This window comes from Acomys minous (assembly GCF_964271855.1).
Source record: "Acomys minous genome assembly, chromosome: 15".
Lineage (NCBI taxonomy): Eukaryota > Metazoa > Chordata > Mammalia > Rodentia > Muridae > Acomys > Acomys minous.
This window is the reverse complement of record NC_140497.1, coordinates 72,656,161-72,681,230: the sequence shown is the minus strand read 5'-3', so window position 1 is coordinate 72,681,230 and position 25,070 is coordinate 72,656,161. Positions and strand designations below refer to the sequence as shown.

The 25,070-nt window shown below is 42.5% G+C and overlaps 2 protein-coding genes across 5 annotated transcripts in view; one reads left to right on the top strand and one right to left on the bottom strand.

Moving 5' to 3' along the window:
• Nucleotides 1–520: 520 nt before the first annotated feature.
• LOC311585175 (uncharacterized protein) lies at nt 521–18,582 on the bottom strand. 2 transcript variants are annotated; one of them, XM_084760074.1, is made up of 7 exons: nt 18,526–18,582; nt 18,264–18,390; nt 16,354–16,515; nt 8,127–8,174; nt 6,151–6,446; nt 2,036–2,129; nt 521–1,673 (listed from the first exon to the last, which is right to left on the bottom strand). In XM_084760074.1, exons 2-5 carry the CDS (start codon nt 18,314–18,316, stop codon nt 6,401–6,403), a joined length of 309 nt encoding a protein of 102 aa, XP_084616200.1. In that variant the 5' UTR covers nt 18,317–18,390; nt 18,526–18,582; the 3' UTR covers nt 521–1,673; nt 2,036–2,129; nt 6,151–6,400. The 2 variants fall into 2 exon arrangements, 1 of the variants encoding a protein (XP_084616200.1); XR_014775124.1 differs by lacking the exons at nt 8,127–8,174; nt 16,354–16,515.
• RASSF6 (Ras association domain family member 6) overlaps nt 17,650–25,070 on the top strand; it is a 36,882-nt gene continuing 29,461 nt past the window's right edge. Inside the window, exon 1 of one of the 3 annotated variants that reach the window (XM_084760066.1) lies at nt 17,650–17,787. In XM_084760066.1, coding sequence (XP_084616192.1) covers nt 17,750–17,787 — 38 coding nt within the window. In that variant the 5' untranslated portion in view covers nt 17,650–17,749. The other 2 variants (XM_084760068.1, XM_084760067.1) reach the window with 2 other exon arrangements.

Below are 25,070 nucleotides of genomic sequence, written 5' to 3'. Positions count from 1 at the left end.
TATCCCATTGTGTAAATGTACCGCAGTTTCTTTATCCGTTCTTTGCTTGAGGGACATCTGGGTTGTTTTCCAGTTTCTGGCTATTACGAATAATGCCACTTATGAACATAGTTGAGCAAATGTCCTTTTATGGTAGAGCATCTTTTGGGTATATGCCCAGGAGTGGTATAGCTGGGCCTTGAGGTAGAGCTATTCCCAGTTTTCTGAGAAAACACCAGAATGATTTCCAAAATGGTTGTACATGTTTGCACTTCCACTAGCAACAGAGGAGTGTTCCTCCTTCTACACATCCTCCGATGAGGAGCCCAACAGCATGGCCAGCATGTGTTGTCACTTAAGTTTTTGATCTTAGCCCTTCTTAGGGGTGTAAGACGGAATCTCAGAGTCATTTTGGTTTGCAATTCCCTGATCACTGAAGATGTTGAACATTTCTTTAACTACTTCTGGGTTCCTTTCTCTTCTTTTTAATTGTTTTTATTTTATTATAATTTATTCACATTACATCCTAATTGTAATCCCTTTGTGCTTATCTTTCTGTGTGGGCTCAGTTTTCTTAACCAATATATTTTATTAACAACTTAGTGACCGAGTATATGTCACTTATAACCCGACTACCCAAAACAATAGGAAATGAGGATTAATGGTCACAATAACAAAACCATAAGGATATCAGTTCTGGGGAACAATTCTCTGGGCATGAGCCACAGGATTTCTTCCACTGGAGCCTGGGGTAACCAGAACCCAGAACCTCAGCAGGAGCTGGAGCCCTGAAGCCTTCCCTCGAGGGGTTTTCTCTAGGAGCGTCTTGAAGTGCAGCAATGAACAGCCAAATCTATCCCAAGTCTCCAAAAAAAAAAAAAAAAAAACCCCGCCTCCAGTTCTGGCTCATTTATATATCTCCTCCCAGGGTCTGGTCACGGGATCTTTTCAGCTGGCAACAATTAAGCTCCTGCCCAAGGTGGTTGCTCGGCTAGTGAATTAACCTCACCTGTTCTCTCACGAGACCATTCCGACCCCGCACTTGGAATCCTAAAAAACAGATTAATCTCTCCTTCATTTCTGCTCCCACCCTCCTTTGTTCTTCCTCCCTATTCCCCTCCCCTAGACCTCTGACAGATGGGGCCCTCCTCCCCCATGGTCTGACCACAGCCTATCAGGTCTCATGGGAATAGCCTGCACACCGTTCCTCTGTGTTCCCACAGGGTTCCCAAGGGGTAGTGATCAAGTTGTAAGCACCAGAGTTTCTATCAGAGGCAGTCTTCTGTTCTCCCCTCACTTCCCCACATGGAGAATGACCTGTCCATTGGCTACATCTGGCCTAACTGGATGTCTACATGTTGAAAAATGCAAGTAGACCAATATTTATCACCCTGAACAAAACTAAAGTCCAAGTAGATTAAAAACCTCAACACAAAACCAGACACGCTAAACCTGTTAGAAGAGAAAGTGGCAAAGAGCCTTGAACTCACTGACACAGGAGACAACTTCCTGAACAGAACACCAACAGTACAGACCCTAAGATCAACAAGTAATAAATGGGACCTCGTGAAACTGAAAAGCTTCTGTAAGGCAAAGGACACTGTCAACAGAACAAAACAGCAGCCTACAGACAGGGAGATCTCCTTTCTCTTCTAATAGGCCACTGTTCTCAGGCACTCAGCATAGTCAGTAGTCTGCAAAAGAAAAGGAAAAAAAAAGGAATTAAGTTTGCCACTAGAGGGCGCTACAGTCTAAGCCCTAAAATATGACTGACGGAAGCTGCAGTGAAAACTATAATAGTCTCCTGTGTTGGTTTTGCTGCACATACTACTGAATTGTATTGTCCTAGTTTGTATCATACAGTAGAAGTCTATATGATACATTTTTGGATTTTCTTAGAAAATATTTCTTATTTACTATTCTATTTTATTTGATGTCTATAATTACAGGTATCTATTAAGTAATCAATATATACAAGAAGGCATCGATAAAAGAAATGACAGCACATGCTGAAACAACAGAAACTGAAATTGATGCAAAACAAAGTATAAATCACCTAAAGAATACTCTAGGCTCATTTTCAGAGACAGCATGTGATAGTTGAAAGGTCACGGTGATCAGCCCATCTTGTGTCCTCAGAACCCAGAACCCTGCTTGTACAATGTAGCTGCTAACGAAACATTTGAAAGGATGAGACACAATTCTATTGCGTATATGCTTTCATCTGGTTGGACAAGGAAATTCTTCGAATGTTCTTAATGTCAAGCACCAGGAATCTTGATTACCCGTAGCCAAACTACCTATGACCTTCTTAAATGAGCAAAATTTAAACATCAGAATTCCTGCAGTGCAGTGGTGGGGACTGCACTTCCAATTTTTTAAACTTCTTTAAGTTATATGTGTCTCTGTGTGTGGCTGCTCATCTGTATGTGCATCGAATACAAATCCCCTGGAACTGGAGCTACAGATGGTTACCAGCCACCACACTGCAGCTAGGAATAGGACCGGAGTCCCCCTGGGCGAACACCAAGTGCTATTAACAGCCAAGCCATCTCTCCAGCCACCAGAACTGCATTTTTGTCAAAGTGCCCTAGTTATAGATTTGAGTCCCAAGAATACAGGTTTCATCTCCTGACCTCCCGTTTGTCATATAGGAATTACTCAATTAACAACAACAAAAAAAATCACTTCTTTAGTGCAGGTGTTTCTTTGCTGTTACCCCTTGTGAACGATTGATGACATTAGTCAGAGTTGCAGAAGCAAGACACACCTGGGCTAAGTGAGACCGTCTCGCACTCATGACTGCCCAGCGGATCTCAACCTTCCTAATGCTGCAACCCAATTAATAAATTTCACCTTGTTGTGGGGACCCCCCCAGCCATAAGATTATTTTTGTCGCTCTCTCGTAACTGGGATCTCGATAGTGCTATGAATAGCAATGTAAGTGTCTGTGTTTTGGGATCGTCTCGGGAGACCCTGTGAAAGGGTCATTTGAACCCAGAGGCCTCGTGGCCCACAGACTGAGAACCCCAGGCAGTTCTCAGTTGCCCAGCTGTGGAGTGCCTAGTTGTGAAGATTAGAGCTCCAACACCCAAGCAAGGGGACAGCAGGGGGGCGGGGGCGAGGGATCTGGACACCAAGACATAGAAAAGATGAGGCAGCGAAAAGGATCAGTCCCCATTGCAAAGGCGAGTCCGAGACCAGTGGCGTCTCCTGGGAAGCTGTCAGCAACACGAGCTCCCGGGTTCACTGTGGGCTTTCTGCCTCTGAAACTCTAGACTTGAAACCCAGTTGCTGTGTTTTCGGACCTCCTTAGCACACTGGCATCAGGGTGCAGTCCTGTGTCAGTGCCCAGGGCCAGCCGAACCAGCAGGACTTGAATTCCCTGACCCTAATTTCCTTTGTAGGTTACTGGGTGTACGATTGTTATAAAGGTAGACCTCTCTTTCCCAAACAGGATCTTTAGCAAGAAGCCCCTCTTGCTAAACAGGTCATTAAACAGTTATTTAAATACTTTCGCGATTGCTTAAAGAAGCTTCCTTTCTGCTCAGAAAAAGAAAAAAAAAGAAAAAGAAAAATCTCAAGCACTGCAAGTTACACATTCAAACTATTCTATGGCAGAATATTAACTATTTAATTCCCTAAGTGAAATTAGCCATTAAAGAAAAGCTCTGTGCATTATGACAGTGTGGTGGGAACAAGTGGGGAAGGGGCAAGTTACAGAAGCTGCTTATTACAGGAAGCGTGGAGACTCGCTCTGAGTATTTATGATGTGTGCTTTTCCCTTCTGTGGCTACCAGGGCCTCCTTTGCATCTTCCCCTCACAGTACAGTAAACGCTATAAATTCCAACCTGCTGCTTTCCACCTATAAAACACCACTCAGGGTTACTCATCAAGAAAAACAGAACGCAGAACGTGTGTTTTTACCAACGCGAAAAATGGAACGAGCTGTAAAGCATCAAGTATAGGCTGACACTAAAATCAATTAAGAACTTCCTGTGTAAGGCAAAGATAAGTCAGAAATATCCAATAGATTTTTTTTAAAGTAGAATTTAAGCTTAGTTTTAGGTCAAAAATAAGCTTGAAATGTCCAAAATGCAAAATACCAAAGCTTTTCCACATCAAATTAAAAAAATGAAGAAACCCCACCTTCCTATTAAATAGCAACAGCAGCGGCAGCAAAGCAAATGGAACATCCAGCTTTAACAACCATAATGTAAAATCTGGATATATGTCTAGCATAGGTTCCGTGTTTCCTCCAGGCAGTCCACCTTGACTGTTCTCTCAGCAAGGTTCAGTTTAAAACAAGAAAACAAATATAAGAAGAAATACAGCAGTGACGCTGTTCCTGCCACAAAATTTAAGAATGCAAACCATAGCAAACTTTTTTTTTTCAAAATTACAAACACCATGCTGACCACCTGGAAGGTAAGAGGACACACAGACTCACCAACTGCACCATCTGCTGTATGAGGCGTGTATGGGAGGAAAATATCATTAAATCACTACAGTTATTATTAGTTGTGTAATCTCAAAAGTATTGGGGAGGTTTTACTATACATTTAAAATAATCTAAAATAACCGTTATCACTCAAACTGTGCACTTCTTCACACATGAGCGAAATTCTGACTTATGGGAAACACATTTATTATTCACGTACCAAAACTGGGGCTACAGAGAGCTGGATTGGGGGTTTCATCTTCCCTTGGGTTAGTTTTGACCAAAAAAAAAAACAAATCAGCAGGTTAGGATTTAGAAAAATGGTTTCTCCTGAAACCAGGGCTTTTAAAGTATATCAGAAGGAGCTGGTCCATTTCAGATTGGTATTCTGCCAGAAGTATGCCAGAAAGAATGTCGCCCATGTGTACTATAACCACAAGGTGGAGCCCTGGAGGGAAACTCACAGGCTTTTTCAGTTTCCCTACTTCTGGGTACCTCTGCTGGGTTTCACTCTGACACATTAAGCCTTCAGCAGTTTATCAATGGGGGAGGGGGCAGTTCAGCCCGTCCTCCCTTACCGCTGCCTCAAACAGAGGTTTTTGCTCATGTGTTTCTGCCCAGTTAAGTCGTGACACTCTCGACACACAGTCACCAATTGAGGGGACAGCGATTTACCTTGTGACCCCACCTCTATTGGTGAGGTTGACTTTTCTGTTTGTTTGGCTACGTGTCGGTCAGTCGGTCCATGACTGTGTACCCAAAGGAAGATGCATTCAGAAACCAGAAGCCTGGAAACCAGCTGTCCATGAGCCAGGATGTTTGCAAGGTCGGAGCCAGGACACAGGAGGCTGAAGGTCCCAGCTCAGTGACAATGCTACATTCTCAATATCCATCCTACACCAACTTAAGCCTTGACTCCACTGAGGTGGGTACCCAGCAGTTGGCGCAATTGCTGAGGTGCAATAAATTGGTGTTCACACATGAACTTAGGAAAGAAAAGATGCTTCCAAGATGAACATCCACCTGTCCTTTGTATCTTCCACGCTGCCATAAAGCAGCATTGGTTCCTTTTGAAAGACACTGTAGAAATTAAAACATTGTTCTTTTTATCTGTTGCCCTTAGTAGCTGATATCTGAAAGCTCACTGAATTCAAAGCCCGTTGACTGCATGCACGCCCCCTAAGAATATTCACATCCTGATAGCAACGTGATAAAAATATGCGTGTGGTGTGTGCGCGTGAGCGCATGGGGTAAGTGGCTGGGTGTTGCAATGTTTCTAGCTAACATACCTGAGTTTTATGTCCCCTTGACACAATTTGAGTCACTTGGGAGGAGGGAGTCTCAGTAGAGAAAAATGCCTCCAAAAGCCTGTGGGGCATTTTCTTAATTAGTGATTGATGGGGGAGGGCCCAGCTGACTGCTGGGAGTTCCAGCCATGGGCTGACAGTCCTAGGTGAGACAAGAAAGCAAGTTGAGCAAACCATGAGGAACAAGCCAGAAAGAAGGATGCCCTCTGTGGCCTCTGCATCAGCTTCTGGCTCAGGTCCCTGCCCTGTTTGAGCTGACTTCCCTCAGTGACTGTGGCTGTGCTGTGAGACTGTAAGCGGAAATACACCCTTTCTTCCCCGAGTTGCTTTCGATCACAAAGTCTCATCATAGCAACAGAACCCCTAAGACACTCTGACAGACTGGAGGTTCCGCAGTGCCCTGGGACTCCCTTAGTCCTCACCCAATCTTATTAAGTAGAGACGACTGTTGCCGGCTTTATTCTTGTTCCTCGGGTTGGAAAAGGAAGACAGTGGGAAGTGAGGCTGGGGATGGGATTTCTGTTGAGGCGATGATGCGTGGTGTTATCCCTGGGCCACTGGGTGCTCCCCTGGGGTCCATTTAGAAGGCACCAGACAAGGCGAGTCCATCTGACTGTGCCATTTAATTCGAGTCCTCTGATGCTGCAGATTATTCTACAGTAGTTTCCTTGTTCAGACCTCTGCTTGCAGCAACGTGTCCCAAAGTGGGAACTTCTGCCTGCAGGATACAAGTGACAGCCTAGGAAAAAGGAATGCCACGTTCCCAGACATGTCTCTGGGAGACTTAGAACACTGAGTTTCTTCAACACCTTCCTCCCCCATCCTGCTACACCTATCCTAAAAGAACAACAGAAACCACGCCCCTTTCCTCCCCAAACTGAAATCCTGCTGGGTAGGAGAGGAACCGTCCACTGTCCCTTGGTCTTGAAGGGCAATCGAAGGGCCAGTGTACTTGAAATATAAAGAGAATATAGAGCTGACATCATGTCGCTCAATAAACTGTCTTGAACACCGTAGCGATTGCCTAATGCCAACTGCAGTCACCATTTAATGAGCTAGGGCTGGCCGGATCATGTCATCTTGTTAACCTAAGTAATTCCGGGTAGTATTAGCCTCAGCCCATACACAAGCAAACAGACGTCTGTGCTCTCCTTTTGCTGTCTTCACTCTAGCTACACTTCGCGCTATGCGAGTCTTTGAGTTTTCCGTCTCTTCCTGCCACAGCTGTTTGCGGGTTCGGATTCTGGTCGTGCCCTCCCCTGCCACTCAACCCGGAGTGCAGTTTGGAACGATTTCTGTGTGTAATTGCACATCTATTGGCATCATTTTCAGGTAACAGCTGTCTCCAAATTGGCATCCTGAGTTTCATAAACGTCTACAAACGCCTTTTGCTGACTTGTATCATGAGGAGCCCGTGCCATGGCAGGGGCATGGTAGGAAATCAAAAATATAGATTCCCCTTGTGGGCAGGGCTAAGGGCCAAACTCAATTCTGTCTAAGCCCAGAGCCTAATCGTTTTATGCTGTGGCTTGCTGCCTCCAGCACAGTCGTATTAGTTTAGAAAAAGAAATCTTTAAAAAAGAAAAACTACAAAACAATGCAAAAATAAAGAGCCCGGCAGGTGGTGGCAACACTGTTATTGCAAAGCACTGAGATGGGTGACAATTCAAGCTCTTTGGAGTTTGCAGCTTGTGGAGAGGCTTTGTCTTCCCTGTCTGTCATAGCGCTCTCTCTCTCTCTCTCTCTCTCTCTCTCTCTTTCTATCTCTATCTCTCTCTATCTCTATCTCTCTGTGCGTCTCTCTGTCTCTCCCCTCCCCCACATGTCTACTGACAGCTGTGTTATTAGTTTTTACTACTCAACTCTTTAAAAAAAAAAAAGATTTATTTATTACGTATACAGTGTTGTATCTGCGTGCACACCTGCAGGCCAGAAGAGGGCATCAGATGACATTATAGATGTGTTGTGGGCCACCCTGTGGTTGCTGGGAATTGAACTCAGGACCTCTGGAAGAGCAGCTAGTGCTCTTAACCGCTGAGCCATCTCTCCAGGCCCACCACTCAACTCTTAACTCTCCCCACTTACCAGTTCCCCTCCTCAATTCACGTTCGAGAAGAGAGAGGAAGAGTCTTTGTCTTTTAGAACAGAATCAAATAGCATTTGAGAAACAACGGAAGAACAACATACTTCGATCCTGAACTCTTTGTGAACTGCTCTTTCTTTTCCTTGCTCACAGTCTACCTTTATTTCTCCTTTAGGGTTCTCTCCAGGGACGACCCCTCACCGCAGCTATGGAAGCTTAAGTCTTAGAAGCTACTTTCCAGATCTTCGGCCTCTTCTCACAGCTCAGTGTAGCAGAGAAACAGCTGCCACTCAGGGCTATGTGCCGCTCACTTACTTCGCTGCACACCACCGTCCACTGGCAGTCTCCACCAGCGTCTTCCCTCTACAGACAAAGAGACAGCGACAGTAAGAGACTAAGATGGCTGCAGCATGTCCAGATAGAGCGGGTCTGCGATTCAGATGACATTTCATGTCCCTTCTCTCTCTCTCTCTCTCTTTCTCGTTTCTTTTTGAGGGGAAAAAAAGTAGCTAGAACTTCTGAATTCAAGCTGAAAGATTTGTAGCTCCAACACTGGCCTGTTGAACAGTGTGACAACAAGAAGGCCAGATGTCAAACTGTTCCCCATCCTCTTCATTGTCAGCAGCACACCGGGGACCAGGAAGAACATGTACTTGTGTGGGTTAGAGTCATTAGCGTTTTCCATATTACAAACTAAAACTGGGAAGGTTTTAAGACTTGTGTGTAATTTCAAAATTATTAACATCACCACATTTTAATCTTATAGTACATTTTATGAAAAATTATATTTTCTAAAGCATACTAAAAACAAATATTGTCTTATAGATTACAAGTCTCTTTAATATCTAGGTTAATTAAAAATCTTCTGCATTTTGCATCTCTGAATTACACCCCTTATAATATTGAGGTTAAAAACTTCATACACATATAGTTGAAAGGGGGGTATTTTAATAGTTCCTTCTTTTTGCAGTTTTTAGATAATTTAGAGACATTCAATTCTGATATTCTAGCAAAATCCAGTGGGTGGCAGTTTCTTAGAGGTCGGTCCGCATGTGAACTCAGAAACACTATCAGGGAACTTTTTATACTGTGAGTAGTCAGACCTATAGGCTTGTTTTGAACTTTGGATGGATCTTTTACTTATGTAAATTCTTTGGGCATTATGTATTGATCGAGGGGAAAAAATGGTGGTTTATTGAATTGTAGAAAAACCTTTCACATGTCTGCATACTTTTTATACAATAGAAAAACAGTTGCTAAAACTACCATTTATCAGGAAACTCAAGGAGTCAGCAAGAAAACCTCTTTCAAGTTCTATTTTCCACTGAAACCTCAGTTTTTGTAGAACACACAATCTCAGTTGTCTTCTCGGAGGTCATAGGGTCACTTCTCAGCCTGTATGTTGTTCTCAGATATAAAAATACCATTCCATGAGAACTGATCGCACAGGTAGCAGTTTGAGCAATTTCATGACTGCTTTTCTCAACATAAGCATTCTACATGAGCACATAGCATGTTTTATGCAATTAAAACAATACATTTCAAAACAGTCTGGCCTCAAAATGTAGCTCAGTTGGTAGATTAGCTTGTCTATCACGTGCATCCACCCCAGGGTCACATCACCAAGGGGCATGGCACACATCTATAATGAAGTCCAACGTTATGCCCAATACAAAGCTCATTCCAGGCTAGCCAGGCATACGTGACACACTGTCTCAAAGCAACAACAGAACCATACATGTGTAGTATATACATAGAGCATGTAGACGTATATAGAATATACATCTGAGTGGTTCTCAACCTTCCTAATACTATGACCTTTTAATATAGTTCTTCATGATGTGGTGACCCGCCCCCCCCAGCCATAAAATCATATTGCCGCTACTTTATAACTGTAACTTTCCTACTGCTGTGAATTCTAATTTAAATATCGGATAGGCAGGATATCTGATTTGCAACCCCCAAAGGGCTTGTGACCCACAGGTTGGGATCTGGATCTGCTGATGTATATTGATGAAATACAAATTAAAATCGCCACCAAGCCATTTCATACACATTTAGTGTGGCTACGTAAAAAAGACAAGAGACAACAAATGTTGGCAAAGTTATGAAAAGAAAAAAAAAAGGCTAGCATACCCTTATAGACACCATAGGAGACAGTGCTAGGACGCCTAAAGAAACCAGTTATAGAATTACCATCGACCCAGTAATCCCTCATCTGGGTATATAACCAAGTGAGATGAAATCACTATCTTACTGTAAGAATGTCTTCACAGCCCCGTTCACCACAGCAGCATTTACAATGGTCACAATATTGAAATAACCTAAATGCCCATTGCTGGATGAATGAACGAAGAAAACGTAACCTACACACACACAAAAATTATTCAGCCTTGAACATGGAAGCATTTTGACATTATACTAAATGATAGTAGCAGGGTCCAAAACCAAAAATATTACACAGTATGTGACTTTAAAAACAAAAACGTCACCATATAGGAACAGACAATGAAGTGGGTGACAACCAAGGGGGAAGCAGTGGGATCGAGGCTAAAGCGAAGAGAATGACAACAAAACGGGGACAAGTGTAAAGCGTGCCAAGGTCTAACTTACAACGCAACGGCTGTAGCTAGCGAAGCTACAGTTGCTGTATTTGGAACTTTTGTTAAGTAATTATTTTAGCTCTTCTCGCCATTCAAAGAGTAACTAAGATGATAAATATATTTATTTGCTTCATTAGACCCTCCATCTTACTGCCCACGGGTATTTCATAATCTGTTGGAAGCCTCAACTATACACAAAACCTAGGGGTTTTTTAGATACAATAAGAAATTCAATAGGGGTTTGTTTGTTTTTTGTTTTTTTTTTAAGTTGCTAAGTACGTATTTAGAATAAGCATCATTTCACAGTCCGGTGACTTTCTTGTATTTTGCATATATTCATTCTTAAGGAGAGTCCCTCTGGGAGCGGGACAAAGACTACTGGCCCATTCATTTGTTTGAAAATAATCACTATATTTGATTAAACCACAGGCACTGCTCCTGCATTTTTTACAGTTTACAGGTGCACTGTGATTGATGCTTTGTGTTCCGTGCTTAGAAACCTTTACTCTGGCAGACAAAAGGAACCAAGCCTTCCTTTGTAGCCAAAGACCGTGCCCTCCTCCGAGCAGAGCCTATATCATCTTTGCCAGAGGATAGCTGCTTTTCAGCAGCCTGGTACAGATCAACTTTTCAATGTCGAAGCCGCTTTCCTCTTGGCATACACACTGTTGGAAAACGGTCTATCGTGAAAATAAGAAGCCATGTGTCACTTTCAAAATGCAAACCATTTTACTGCTTCTCAACACAGTGGGTTTCCCTTCTTTAAGCTGCAGAATCAGCTGTCACGCGGCACTTGCTCTCCAAGGCAAATCATTTAGCCCTGCAGTGTAGGCACTGTGGGACAAAGCTCCTAAAATATTCAACTACCTAGAAGTTCACAATGACTGTACATCAACAAAAGCATTGCTTTAACTAAAGCTGTAGGGGATTCCAAAAGGAAATTTCTCCTCCTTTATCTTTTTGTTTTTTCCCATAAGGATTTTTTTTAAAATCAAGTTTCTGTAATCTGTTTCCACAGAAAAGCTATTTCATGTTTCTTAACAGAAACCGGAAGTGATGTTATTCTTCAAGTTCTGCATAAATGTTCTGAATTTTCCCACAGGAATTAACCTGTTACAGTTATTGTAATGTATTATAATATTATAGCAAAAAAAAACCTCTCAATTATAAAATGTATTTGTTTTAAACTTTTTCACATTGGAAAAATAACGTCTGTTGGTTCACTGTAAAGACCACTTTCCTGAACAAGGTGGTTTCCAGTTGGGTTTTTATGGGAGTCCCCTTTTTATCAAGGGCTATCCTGCTTCCGCTGGAACTCCCCTCAGCTCCTAGCTACGGGAAGCCTCAGGTAGGAAAGAGAAGTGTAAGACTATGAGGCAAACTGACAAGCCAAGCCCTGCTCACGGAGTGAAAAGTGGACAAATGGTTTGTTTCTGGATATTTACTTCAAGTCATAGTGACCTCTAAATATTTTCCAGAAGTGATTTCATGGCTTATGGAAATTAGTCAGCCTAAATAATAACCCAAATCTCTTTTCTCTTTCTTTTTGTTTCCCTTTTATATGTAGCCAGAATGCATTGGAATCCGAGCATTTTTCTTACTTTCTAATTAATAATATATCGATGGGAGTGTAAATGTACATATGAAAAGCATACCCCAAATTTAGTGGATTAAAATAACATCTTTAGTGTGGCTCAGCGTTCTGACCGATAGACAATGCAGCCTGTGCTCAGCTGGGCAGTTTTTCTTGTGTCTCTCGTTGTTTGTGAGTTTTTAATCAGCTGTGTGCTGGCTTGGGCTCGAGCTCTAGGCTGTGAGCTGGGGTAACCATGCAACTGAACCGGGAGTCCCTAACATCCACATACCAAGCCAGGCTCACTCATATCGTCATTGGGAATTCTAAGAGCAAAAAGCAGGAAGTCCCCGTGGGAAAAAAAAATGAAATCATTCAAGCCTTATGTTGGTACCGATCCATAGACCAAAGCAAGTATAGCCAAGCTCAGAACTGGTTCAGGTAGATCCATACAAAGGAAATGTGGTGGAGGTGGGGGGGTGAAAAGAGCCAAATCAGAGCCGTTACTACAGTCATTTCAACACTCGCATCAATAACCTAACTCAGAAAACAACTCAACAGCCAACGAGACACTCCACTTTCTGTCTTTGACATGAAATTATCAGTCGCTAATACGCGGACACTAGATGTAGACGATTTTAAAAAATGCTTTCCGGTGAGTAGAGTAGCTATTCCCCGAGCTCTTAGCGTTCTACAGGGAGCTGTCGTTTGTGGTAGTGCAAGGCAAGAATAAGCAAGAGATTTCAGAAGTGTCGTTGGGTTGAGTTGTTCTATGGTCTTGTTAGTATGAGACTGATGACACTGCAGATATACAGACCATAACAGAAAACATAAATTCTCATTCCGATTTCTATTTATCTATTGTATAACATGCCAGTTCAAATGAGGAAATATTACGGTGTACACTTGTTTTCGCAATACATATTAACCTTCATCATTATTATGAGTCAATGTAAGCTTTCTTGAGCCTCTGACATGGGCCTGGCATTACTCTGGACACCAAAGACAGACCATGTGTATTAGTCACTCTCCTGTGTCTGTGATTAAAACACAGTGATAAAAAGCAATGTATAAAGGAAGAGTTTCTTTGGGCTTATGGTTCCACAGATGAGAATCTATCCTTGTTGGGAATCATGGCCGGAAGCAGCAGGCATAACAGGAAAAGCAAGATGCTGTGAGCTTGCATCCTTGACTGACAGCACAAAATAGAGGGAGAACTTCTAAGTGGAGGAAAGATTTTAATTTTAGAAAAGGCCCCCCTGAGGGACATACTTCTGCATCAAGGCTATCCCACCTAAACCTCCTCGAATAGTGCCACCCACTGGGGACCAAGTGTTCAAATGCCCGTGGTCTCACTCACACCACCACAGCATCAAACCCACGTCTCCACTCTCTTAGTGCCATGTTTCAATGTGAGGAAATGTAAGATTAAAAAAATTGCCCAACTCTTCCATGAGACTCCCTGCACTCCACCCCAATGTTTCACTCTGAGTCTCAGGACAATGGAGCCAACAAATCCAGGTGGTGGAGAAGGATGCTGCAGAGACTGATGCACCAACCAAGGACCATGCATGGTAGGGACCTAGCCCCTCTGCTCAGATGTAGTAGATAGGCAGCACAGTCTCTTTGTAGGTCTCCTAACATGGGGAATAGGGACTACTTCTGACATGGATTCTGACCCCTACACTTCCTCCTGGCTGGGCAGCCTTGCCAGGCCACAGAGGAAGAGGATGCAGGCAGTCCAGACAAGACTTGATAGTCTGAGGTCAGATGTTAGGGGAGGAGGGCTCCCCTTTCTGCGGACTAGGAGAGGGAGGGAGAGAGAGGGAGAGGGAGTGAGGGAGGGAAGGTGGGATCAGGAGACAGTGAGGGAGGAGGTTACAATCGGGATGTAAAGTGAACAAAATTTTTAATTTTTTTTCAATTTCTTTAAAAAGATAAAGAAATTTCCTGAAATGTAGATGCACTTGGACAGTGATAACTGCCATGCACACAACAAAGCAGGCTGCTGTGATAGAGAAAGAATGGAGACTTTCCTCAAAACAGGGTCATGGGGAAGGCCTCTCTGAGGAAACAGTATTTGAAGAAGAAGAAAAAAAAAAAGAAAACAGAATAATGAGAAGACGCTGTGACTGCAGCAGAGATTTCTTGGCAGACACAGAACCAAGCACAAAGGCAGTACAGCAGGAACAAGGCTGGTCTATTCCAGGAGAAAAACTAAGCCAGGATACCAAGTATCCAGGACGCACCAGAGAATCAGAGAGTCGGTGGTGCAGATAAGGGTGCAGAAGACCTTTTATGTCGCGCTTAGGGGCTCAGACTTCGATTTCACTCTGCATGTGTGGAGCAACCATTAGAAAGGCCCTCAGCAAAGGAAGTCGGTGTGGTGTGATGAAAATAGTTTACAAAAGATCCCGCTGGCTGAGGTGGAGAAGGAGCTACAGCAGGGCAGAGTGAAGGCAGAGAAACCAATTAGGAGGCCGGTGCGGTAGCCAGTCCAGGACCTTTGCTCTGATGTGTGATGAGAGAGGTGGAGATATGACATCATCGGGGCTTGAAGATATGACATCATCAGGACTTGCCAATTTGCCTGGGCATGGGAGGAAAAAAGAAAGGAGCTAGGGCTGATCAAGGCTAGGCCTCCCAAGCCTCATATTAGGCTTAGGAAATGAAGTAGAGAGACAGACAGGATCTTTATATTATTTGATAAATTTGGTATATTTAACAGTTGAGACGCTTAGAAAAATGAAGTTAGATTTATGTTTCATGGTTTTTAATGTAAGAAATCCAGATGGGTAGAATTTAATGAATAAATAATATCTGAGAAAAAAACTAGAAGAAAAAATATATATAAGCCGGGCGTGGTGGCGCACGCCTTTAATCCTAGCACTCGGGAGGCAAAGGCAGATGGATCGCTGTGAGTTCGAGGCCAGCCTGGTCTAAAAAGTGAGTCCAGGATGGCCAAGGCTACACAGAGAAACCCTGTCTTGAAAACCCAAAAAATAAATAAATAAATAAATAAATAAATAAAATAATATATATATATACACACACAGATAAGCTTTTATTAAACTCATTACAAATAATGAAGAAAATTAATAGATTTGGCTATTTAAATTTTGAAACTTTTGTATGTCAAAGGTACCATAAATAAGACTAGGATGTAAATAGCCTGGGAGGTCAAACCACAGCATGGGTACTACTGAAGGTTAATATGCTTCATTTGTAAAGACACATTTAAAGTCCATAAGAGGAAGATGAGCCGAGAGCAAACACAAAAGAGAAAAAAAGGGGAAAATGAAAGGAAAATGTAAAGAAAGACGCCCACTTTACTAATAACTAATTCTGTACATATTTGCAATCGGTATCAGCTGAGGGCGGTGGTAAACACCTGTAATCCCAGTGCCCAGGCGATTAAGAAGAGAGCTAAGAGACAGGGGCCAACATAGGCTACCAAGTGAGCCCTGGGCTCAAAAAGCAGAATCAAATATGAATTTTAAACTTTCAAACTGATAAGTGATTGGGACGAAGCATAATAACTATTGATAGCATATTGCCCTAGGGTTATAAAAATTGACAAATTATTCTTTGGATTTAAAAACTTTTAGATAACAATTTAGATGTAATCTGAATAAATTAATTAAATTTTTAAAAAGCAACTTTAAAAAAAAATTTAGGGTCTATGGAGATGGCTGGGCACCAATGAGCACTTGCTGCTCCTGAAGAGAAGCCAGGGCCTGTTCCCAGCTCCTAACGGTGACTCGCTCTGCTGTCTGTAACTCCAGCTCCAGGCCATCCCAGTCAGGAGTCACTAAAAGCACACTGTGTGCGCACATGCAGGCAACACAGCCATGCATATAAAGTGGATGCAAAATAGATTTTAAAATAATTTAAAGCATATACCCCCTTTCACCTTGGTGCTTCACTTTGAAGCCACAATTAGAGTTAGGCAGGGCAACTGTACATGGACATTCTCTGTAGAGTTGTTTAGTAGGAAAACTTCATCACAATAAGGAGCTGTTAAATAAACAATGGCCCATACATATGGTATGTCACAGTGCTGCTAGTTAGAACACTTTGTAAGAAAACTAAACACATAACCGGACATGACATATGGTGAATAGCTCACAATATCTTTTCTGAGATAAAAGTAGGTTATAAAAAACAACAAACTATGCCGCCAGGTTTCTGATATGTTCCTAGAGCAAACACATCCGTCCAGACATTCGGCCCACTGCTTGCAATAATTTTATTTCAGAGATAGGTTTGTAAATATTTTTTTTCCATTTACTTGTGTGGTTTCTAAACTTTTCACATTGTACATGCTATATAAGCGCTACATTACAAAGAAAAACTATGCACCTACCCAAGGAGGCATTCATAGGACACAGGGGTCCAGTTGGAAGGCTGCAGATAAAGGCAAAAACACAAAAGTGTTGCCCAGACACTGAAAATAAACAGGCGAGCCCTTTGAGCACAGACGATTGGGCGGAACCAGGATCTGAGCGAGTTGTTCTGGAAGCGGAACCTGTAAACACAGCAGGCCCTGTTCCTTATCATCCAAAGGTCAGTGCACACTAGCAACCACACACCAGGAGCTCATGGGCCAACGTGGACAAACTAGCACAGGCAATACCGGGCCCGGCCTTACGCAGGACCCTAACACCCAGTACCCCTCTGACCAAACCTGGTAAATCCCAAAGCCCCCGGTCTATTTCACTGGCCACAGGCTAACTCAGCTGTCTGACCTTTCTGCATGAGCAGAATCCTATGGAAGACACCGTATAGACTCATCAAACAAGCACTGTGAGCCTAGGGTCACTGTCGGTCGTTCTGTCCCTTCAGCTTTCCAGCACAAAGGACACCACACACGCGTCCACTCTGCCTCCTCCTCTCAAAAATTCATTAAATTCCTTTTGTAATTACAAACTTACAATAGTAAGTAAAAAACTTAACACTTGAGAAAGCAATCGACTTTTTTAAACTATCAATAATACAAATAATCCTTTTTATTGTGTGAGTGTGTGTGTGTGTGAGAGAGAGAGAGAGACAGAGAGAGAGAGAGAGACAGAGACAGAGACAGAGACAGAGACAGAGACAGAGACAGAGACAGAGACAGAGAGAGGGTTAGTCGTCGTTTGGGTTCCTTTTGAAAGTGATGGTGCTGAGACAAAGTGAACTTCCCACATCCAATTCAGTAGATGAATTGCTGGCTACTAGACACTTCTGTGAATAATAATAATAATAATAATAATAATAATAATAATAATAATAATAATAATAATAATAATAAAAACTAAGTCAGGTGGTCGGGCCAGGCAAATGCCTGAGTGTTGCAAGCTGCCTGGGAGGTTCTGGCACACCCTAAGGGTGTGAGGGAAAAAAAAATGTCTTGGGTGCAAAGGTGCCTGCAAGTGATGGGGGAAGGCAAGACCAAACAAAAGAAAACTAAGAAATCTGAAGCTGAAAGACGAATTAGCCTTTCAAAAACAAAACGCAGCTGGTGTCGTTTATCTACAGCACGGGTGGCTGGTGAAGATCAGGAGACCCCGCTAGTCAAAGGTCCCGGACGTCAGCCCACTTAGGCACAGAGAGCAGAGTACCTGCCTGCGGCAAGGAGGATTGTGTAAACACTCCCAACATGCACTGAGGCGCTGGGCGTGGCCCAGGTTGCTCACACCCTCTGCAATGGGCCACCTAGTAATAATTAACTGCCGCTGGGACTTGCTCACTGTGCTCGGAGCTGCATTGTGGGGCCAGCCATGCGCCCTCCGTCCCGCAGGCTTCTGCCAGGGAACAGGTGAGTGTGACAAGGACGCTGGGACACCCGCGGGCAGCTCCGCCTCCCCACTACTGCAAGGGACGCTTGCCACCTCAGGCTCCGGGCTGCTAGATCACAAGAGTCTCCTGTGCCCAGTGTGATAATAGCAGGTGAACTTGGAAGTGGAGGGGGAAGACACACATACACACACACACACACACACACACACACACACACACACACACACACGCCGGGGCGGGGGCGAGGGCGGGTGGGGAGGCATTTGAGAACAGGTCCTTAGAAGTTGGAACCCACAGTCTGGAAGGGTAAATAGGTGCGTGCACCTGTGCAACCTCAACCCTGCTGTGAGTTGGCCTTACAGCAAACTTCTCAGAATACTCTTTCCTGGACAAGGTAAGCCTGTGGAGAGGGTGGGAGAGAGTAAGGGGGAGGATTTGGAGCAGAGAAGCCACCCTGTCCTCCCCTTTCCCAAAGAGGCAGCTCACTGACTTTACCTGAGCTGCGTCCTCTTGCATTTAAAGTGTGTGTTCATTGACGGCATCGGCATCGTAAGGGAAGGATCCGTCGGCTTGAGGGTTCTGATAAATAGTCGGCTCCTCGAGGCAAATCACCCTCGAGTCACTGAAAAGGATTTGGGATATGGTTGAAGACCTCACCAAGCAATATTAGAATTACCATAATTATGCGGGCATCCGTGATAGCATCATGGTTCTGCATCTGGGGATCATAGAATCAAGTATTGTGTCTGTTACTTACTAGTTTGTCACTTTGAAAATTACTTCCCATATCTAAGCCTCAAAAGTATGCCATCTCTAAAACAAGCACAATATTGCGTGTCATGTGATGCTTTGGGGGGGGGGCTGCAGCGGTGGAGGGGGGATTAAACAGGTAGCAGGTATCCCACAAATGGGACTGCCTGGCTTCTCATCACTTCCCAGTGCTTAGTGTACCGGTGGCCAGTTTAAACTTATATTATTCACTTTTATTTTGTGAAACGCGTGTTCATTTCCTGAACACATCTGTAGTGGGGAATTTACTATCTACCTCATGCCCTAGCCTTTAAGTTTCACACCAGAGTCTGCATTTGAATGCTCTTCATCAAATTAGACCATCTAGGCCAAGCCCTTCTGTTGTAACACATCCAAGCCAACTGGCGGTGAGCTTTATTTATAGTCTAACAGTCTGGTCCCTATGTTCGTCGGTCTCTAACTCTTCAGCTTACTGGACAAGTGCCCCATAAAATACGCTTTCATTACTCTGGCTGTCAGTTTTGTGAATGTCACTAAACAGTTTGAAATGAAAATCATCACTGTCTTCAGTATTCTTTTTCTGTTATAGAGTTTGAATTTCCTTATGCACTTTTAGTTAGATATTGGCTGACAAAGAATGGGTAGTATTCTAAAGCCAAACTAACTCACGTTTATTGTGCTGTCATCTTCTTAGACCTAACAGTGACTAGTGAGTACAGTTTAGCTTATAAAATAATCATCAACTTTATTTAGATTAAATTGGAGTACTAACTAAACATTTTCATCTATTCTATTGAATATAAACTGCTGAATACAATTTAAAGTATTTGGTTTTATATTTTCTAACAGATATGTCAATATAAAGAAAAGTGCCCAATTAAGATAAATCTATTTGACTATGTTTAATATTTTAATATTGAGATGAATCTCTTTAACCTCATAAAAATTATAAGCCTTCCTAGTTAACATATATGCTATTCATATATGTTTATCTGCTATTCCTAAGGTATATATCCATTTATTACAAATTATAGAATACTTTATTCAACCAGAGAGAAAAATAACAAAGGTGTTTAAGAAACAATGAACTTTTCTAGTTATTTTCAAAATAGCATAATATATAATGCAAGTAACATAGCATTGGATGTTTTATGCTCAACTCTTATTTTTAATTTCTGAAAATGAGTAACTTAAAATTGTAATTAAACTAGATGTTTAACGGTAACTGTCCAGTTACTTATGTAAATTCCTTTATTATGATGTAATTGGAGGCTTTAGGGACTTTAGGAACGCAGATTTATGCTTCATGTGGAAGTTTAGATTTTCAGAAAAATATTCAAGCTATCCATTCATCAACTGGAGGGCATGTAGGTTGTTTCCTTTCCCTGGCTGTTGTGAATAAAGGCAGTGAACATGGCTGAGCAAGTCTCGATGGGATGGATGGGTTGGAGTCCTTTGGGCACGTGACAGATAGGTGGGTTACATGGTAGTTTTACTTGCAGCTTTTTGAGAGTTCTCCGCACTGAGCTGCATTGGTTCACTCCAACCAACAGTGAATGCGTGCTCCCATCTCCCACGCCCTCACCAGCATCTGCTGTTAGTTGTCTTCTTGGTTTCGGCCATTCTGACTGGAGTAAAATGAAATCTCAAAGTAATTTTAATTCTCAGCTCCCTAACTGCTAATTGTTGAATGCCTTTAAAGATGGAGTTCGGCCAATTTTTACTTCTTCCCCTGAGAGCTCTCTCTTGAGGACTTGTGCAGTTAGGTTTCCTCAGCTGACACAAACCTAGACCTATCCCTGGGAAGAGGGACTAGCAATTGAGGAACTTCCTCCATCAGATGGGCCCGTGGGCAAGTCTGTGGGGGCATTTTTCTTGATTCATAATTGCTGCGGGAAGACCCAGCCCACTGTGGGATACATACAACACACATACATGCATGTATACATACACACACTATATATATATATTATATAATATATAGTGTGTGTATATATAATATATATATTGTGTGTTATATATGTATATATATGTGTGTGTGTGTTGTATGTATATATATACATACACACACACACACTGAGCAAGCCATAGGGAACAAGCGGGCAAGCACCATTTCTCCTTGGTCTCTGCTTTAATTCCTGTCTACAGGGTCTTGCCTTGAGTTCCTGCCCTGACTTCTCTTCACGATAGATTAGAAACAGCAGGCGGAAATAAGCCCTCTCCTGTCCACACTGTTTTCTGTCAGGGTGTTCATCACAGCAATAAAGAGCAAGTCAGGACGAATGTGTGTCCTGTTTTTAGTTGGCTCATTTGTTTTCTTGACTCTTTGGGCTTTTTTTTTTAAAAAAATAGTTCCCTACAACAGTCTGGATAGCAATCCTCCATCAAACGGGTAGCTGGCAAACATAAGTGGCACTAAATGGATTCAGGGGTTGTATTTATATTGATGGGTGTGTGTATGCGTATGTACAAGGATAACAATAATTAAAGGAGGATTGACCATGAATTTGAGGGAGGGGGTAGCATGAGCAGAGTTACAGGGCGAAAAGAGTGGGTGGAAATGAAACAAATGCAATCAGTACTCATGTATGAGAATCTCAAAAAAAAAAAATCAACTTTTAGGATTTCCTTTTGGAACCTCCCTTGAAGCAGAGAACCCTTGAACCCACCACAGCAGCGTTTGCTGTCTGAATGGAACAAGATGCCTCAAGTGCCCACTTGGTTATCAGGACACCAATTTGCCTCTCCTTCTAAACCTGCTTCCTTCCTCTCCCCCCAGGCGCCCCAAGAGCAGGGAGCATTGCACTAGCCACGGAGCTATGCAGTAGCTTTTAGAGACTTGCCATTTCAGATGAATGAGAGCAGTGGCAGGCTCATGGGAAGTCTAGCCTTTTTAATTTAATTATTAAATATATTAAATATATCCAATTTAATAAATATATTAAAAATTTAATATTAATAAAGTCTACCCTATTTAATATTCCCTTGAATTTGAGAGTTGAAATACAAAATTTAAAGCCAACTGTGGTTACACATACCTTAGAACCTCAGTACTTAGAAGGTGGAGGGAACAAGATCAGGCCACCCTTGAATTCTGAGGCACCTGTCAATCATCTCTACAAACAAGGCACTGTAGAAGAGAAAACTATGGAGCCAAGCGTTTCATGGAAACCATATTTCTATGAACTCTTTTCCTTCTTTCAAATACTATATAATGGCTGGAGTTATAGATAATGGCTTAGAGCCAGGGCTTATTTCCCCTAAGAGATAATTGCTCGCAGCTCTACTCTTCCATTCTCCAAGCTTTGAGAAAACACCTTGATTTTAGAACAAAGTATACATTTGTATATTCTCATTGCTTCTCCAGGATAGAACAATTTTCTCTGAAAAAAAATTAATAATGCCATGCTTATAGTCCTTAATATAATCTTACCTCCTAATTAAAATGCACAGCTGCTCTTTCTGAGTGATACTTCTGTTATTATTTTTGTCTCTCAGTTTGTGCTCACATCTGTAATGTAAGACTAGTTTCCTACAGATGTTTTTAAAACATACATGTGAAATCAAAAGGAAAATCACTCATCCCCTTATAGCTCTTAATTTTAGTTATTAATACTTTAATGTTTCCCTTGAGTTGAGTGTGCTTAATATGTTATGAATTTTTTATTTATACACTTCATATATTCACTCTAAATAACAAAAAATGAAATAGTAACAATAAAATGAAGAGATAATAAAAAAATAAAAGAATCTAGTAGTCGACTTAAGGAAATGAGGTAAATAAGGAAAGGGATTAGCATGCTGTGGATAATTTATTCTAGAAGGTCAGAAGCCAGAGAAGTCCTGGGGAGCTGGCGATGCTATTTTGCTTTGGTTTTCTACTTCGCGCTTTTTAAAAGGAGCCTGGCCCACTGGCTATACATTCAGATACAGGCTGCGTTTCTATGTCCAGCATGGTAGCAGGCTCAGAAAAGACACTCAAGAAATACTTGATTGGATAGTCAAAGGAGTGAACCAAAATTTCCACTTTTAAATAAGTAACCATTGAGGTCATCCATGGTTGGGCACTGGAAGGTATTTTAAATGACTAGTCTATTTGCACTCTCTGGGACTTGAATTCCCTTCCTCCCCTCCCCCCATCCTTCTGGTAACTGGCAAATCCAGGCATGCCTTTGTCTAAGCAGGAATACAGAGCTGGAGGAAGTGAACCCCAAAAGGCTCTCCTTTATTTTCTCGGGTCCGTGGCAGCCCACACACTAGGTCTGTCTGTCACCGGCTCTGAAGGCTCCAGTTCCATCTGCCAGCTAAGAATGACTCCACTTCCCTGGGCGTCTTTCATCCTGGCTCGCCTTAATTAAACCTGCCTGTTGTCTTCAGCGCTCTAGAAGACTTGATTACCCTGTCAAACCTTCTATCTCTTGAAAAATCCATCCTGTGGGGCAAAGTGGAAAAGTAAATAACCAAACTTATTAAACCAGTGCTCTTATTTTACACAGTCTGTGTCAGTCCAGTCTCGCCCCTGGGCCTGGCAGTGACTATGATTCACTGTCCAGGCAACGCGTTGTGTTTGTAGCAACTGTCCTCCTGCTCAAGTCATAGCGCATCCTGTTCCACCACAGAACCGAGCGCCACCGGAAGTATGACCTCAGAAAGTTCTAGTCTGACCCTTCTTCCTTGTTTTCCTACATCCTCTTTCTCTCTGCCGCTTCTGACTCTATCACTTTCTCCTTGAGCTTTTATGACAACTGAGTCAGACCTTAAACCTATCAAGTCTTAATAATTGAGGAGATTTTCATCAGAGCGCCACCAGGTTTGGTTTGCTGAGTCATGGTGAACGGACAAGGAAAACAGAGAGGCGAAACAGAATCCACAGATCCATGCCTCCCTCTGAGTAAACAGAATGACTGAGATTTTAGCCTTCATTCTCTCACTCTTTAGTTAGTGGGACACTCTGAACATTTTAGGTAATTTTGGGGATCATACATTTCAATATTATTTTTATTCAATTATCATACCCTACTTATGAGCACAGTTTTTTAAAATTTCTTGTCCAATAAATTCTATTCAACAGCCCCCTTACCCATGATTATATCTTCCAGAGTCTTAGGAACCTGTCTGCTGTGATTTACTTTAGCACAGATCACAATCTAATGATTTACTTGAGCAGTGACTGCCCTCCTTAATGATCTTTCAGTTTTGTTTTGTTTTTTTATAAATGCAGAGAGTCGGAACTGATGGGAAAGCTACTGTAATGATCCTTTGGCTCATCACTCTCACTTTCACTTTCCTGTCATATGGCACATCCATTAATAGTCTTCGCTTCCAAATAGCCTCAGCATTTGATGAGAATTTGCCATCTGTCTTATAGATGGTGATTTCTGGGTCCTCACATGTCAGAGTGGGCAAAAAGATGGAGCTCCAGGTCCTGAGTTCAGGGTATAAATAGTACAGTCAGAGAAAATGAACATGTGCATTCAAGTCTGCTAATGATGGAGCGAGGGAGGAAGAATCAGACTGAGACAGCTTCGGTACCTAATTGGACATACAGGAAATGACTGTGGAGCAGGAAATACTGGTGCCGAGAGGAAGTCAGTGTTCTGTCACTTGTAAAACTGGTAGACGTCTTAATAGAAACGAGGGGTTAGCACGAGTCTAGAAGACATTCTAGCAGAAGCTGGGTGGCTTAGCGCACAGATTCATTTGCTTGGGAACAGAGCTCAGAAAGGGAAGATGGAATAGAATCTCAGACCAGCTAGTATTTAAAGAGCACGTACTGAAGTCAGCAGAGCAGACTAAGGCACTGAGAGCTATGAGGTTGGGTGAAAACAGAGCGAAGTCATTGTCACTTTTTCATCTTAAAAGCCTAAGAAGAAAGGATAACGGGGAAGGGAAAAAACAGTCTCATCTGCTGCTTCTTTGAAGCAGACAAAATGGACAATATGGCAAAGTACAGATGATTTAAGTATAGGAGGAGAGGCACCAGGCAGGGTAAATTAAACAGATGGTAACTAACCCCTAAGTTGAGCCAGGAGGGAGAAGGTAGTGTTTGGGTCACATCATCCTCACCGGAGGATCTTGGTGTGGGGTATCTGCAGTGCTTTTTTTTGCTCTAAAAATGAAAAAAAAAATATGAAAGCAAAACTCAGGGTTTAGGAGCTAGAGCACAGTCTGTGTAATCAGACACCTAGATCCATCAAATCTTGTGAATGGGTGACTGCAATTCGTTAGGCTTATGGTCAAATTGTGTCTTTGTCATAAGGCAGCCTGGCATGGAGAGTACTGTGCTAGATTTTTGGCCTCTCTAGCATGACTCCTCCATGACACACCTTGGACAATGGCATGCCATCAAAGAGATGCTCTTAACTAGAGGAACACCTTGATTTGAACAAGGGAAGTAGAACAGCAAATGAGACATAAACCAATCATGACAATATGGGAAGCAGAAAACCAGAACCAGAGTGGCGCAGATGAAGTTGTAGTGGGGAGACTTTGAAAGGCCCCTCCCATATGATGGGGACACATCTGGACCCACAGTGAAGACCGCCTTGGTGG

What these genes read in the sequence shown, in the direction of transcription:
- LOC311585175 (XM_084760074.1), bottom strand. Translation starts at nt 18,316, where the DNA reads ATGCCGATGCCGTCAATGAACACACACTTTAAATGCAAGAGGACGCAG. An exon ending in TGCAAGAGGACGCAGCTCAG is followed by an intron (nt 16,516 to 18,263) that starts GTAAAGTCAGTG and finishes CTGTGTTTACAG; the next exon opens with GTTCCGCTTCCAGAACAACT. An exon ending in TCCTATGAATGCCTCCTTGG is followed by an intron (nt 8,175 to 16,353) that starts GTAGGTGCATAG and finishes CTTTGTCTGTAG; the next exon opens with AGGGAAGACGCTGGTGGAGA.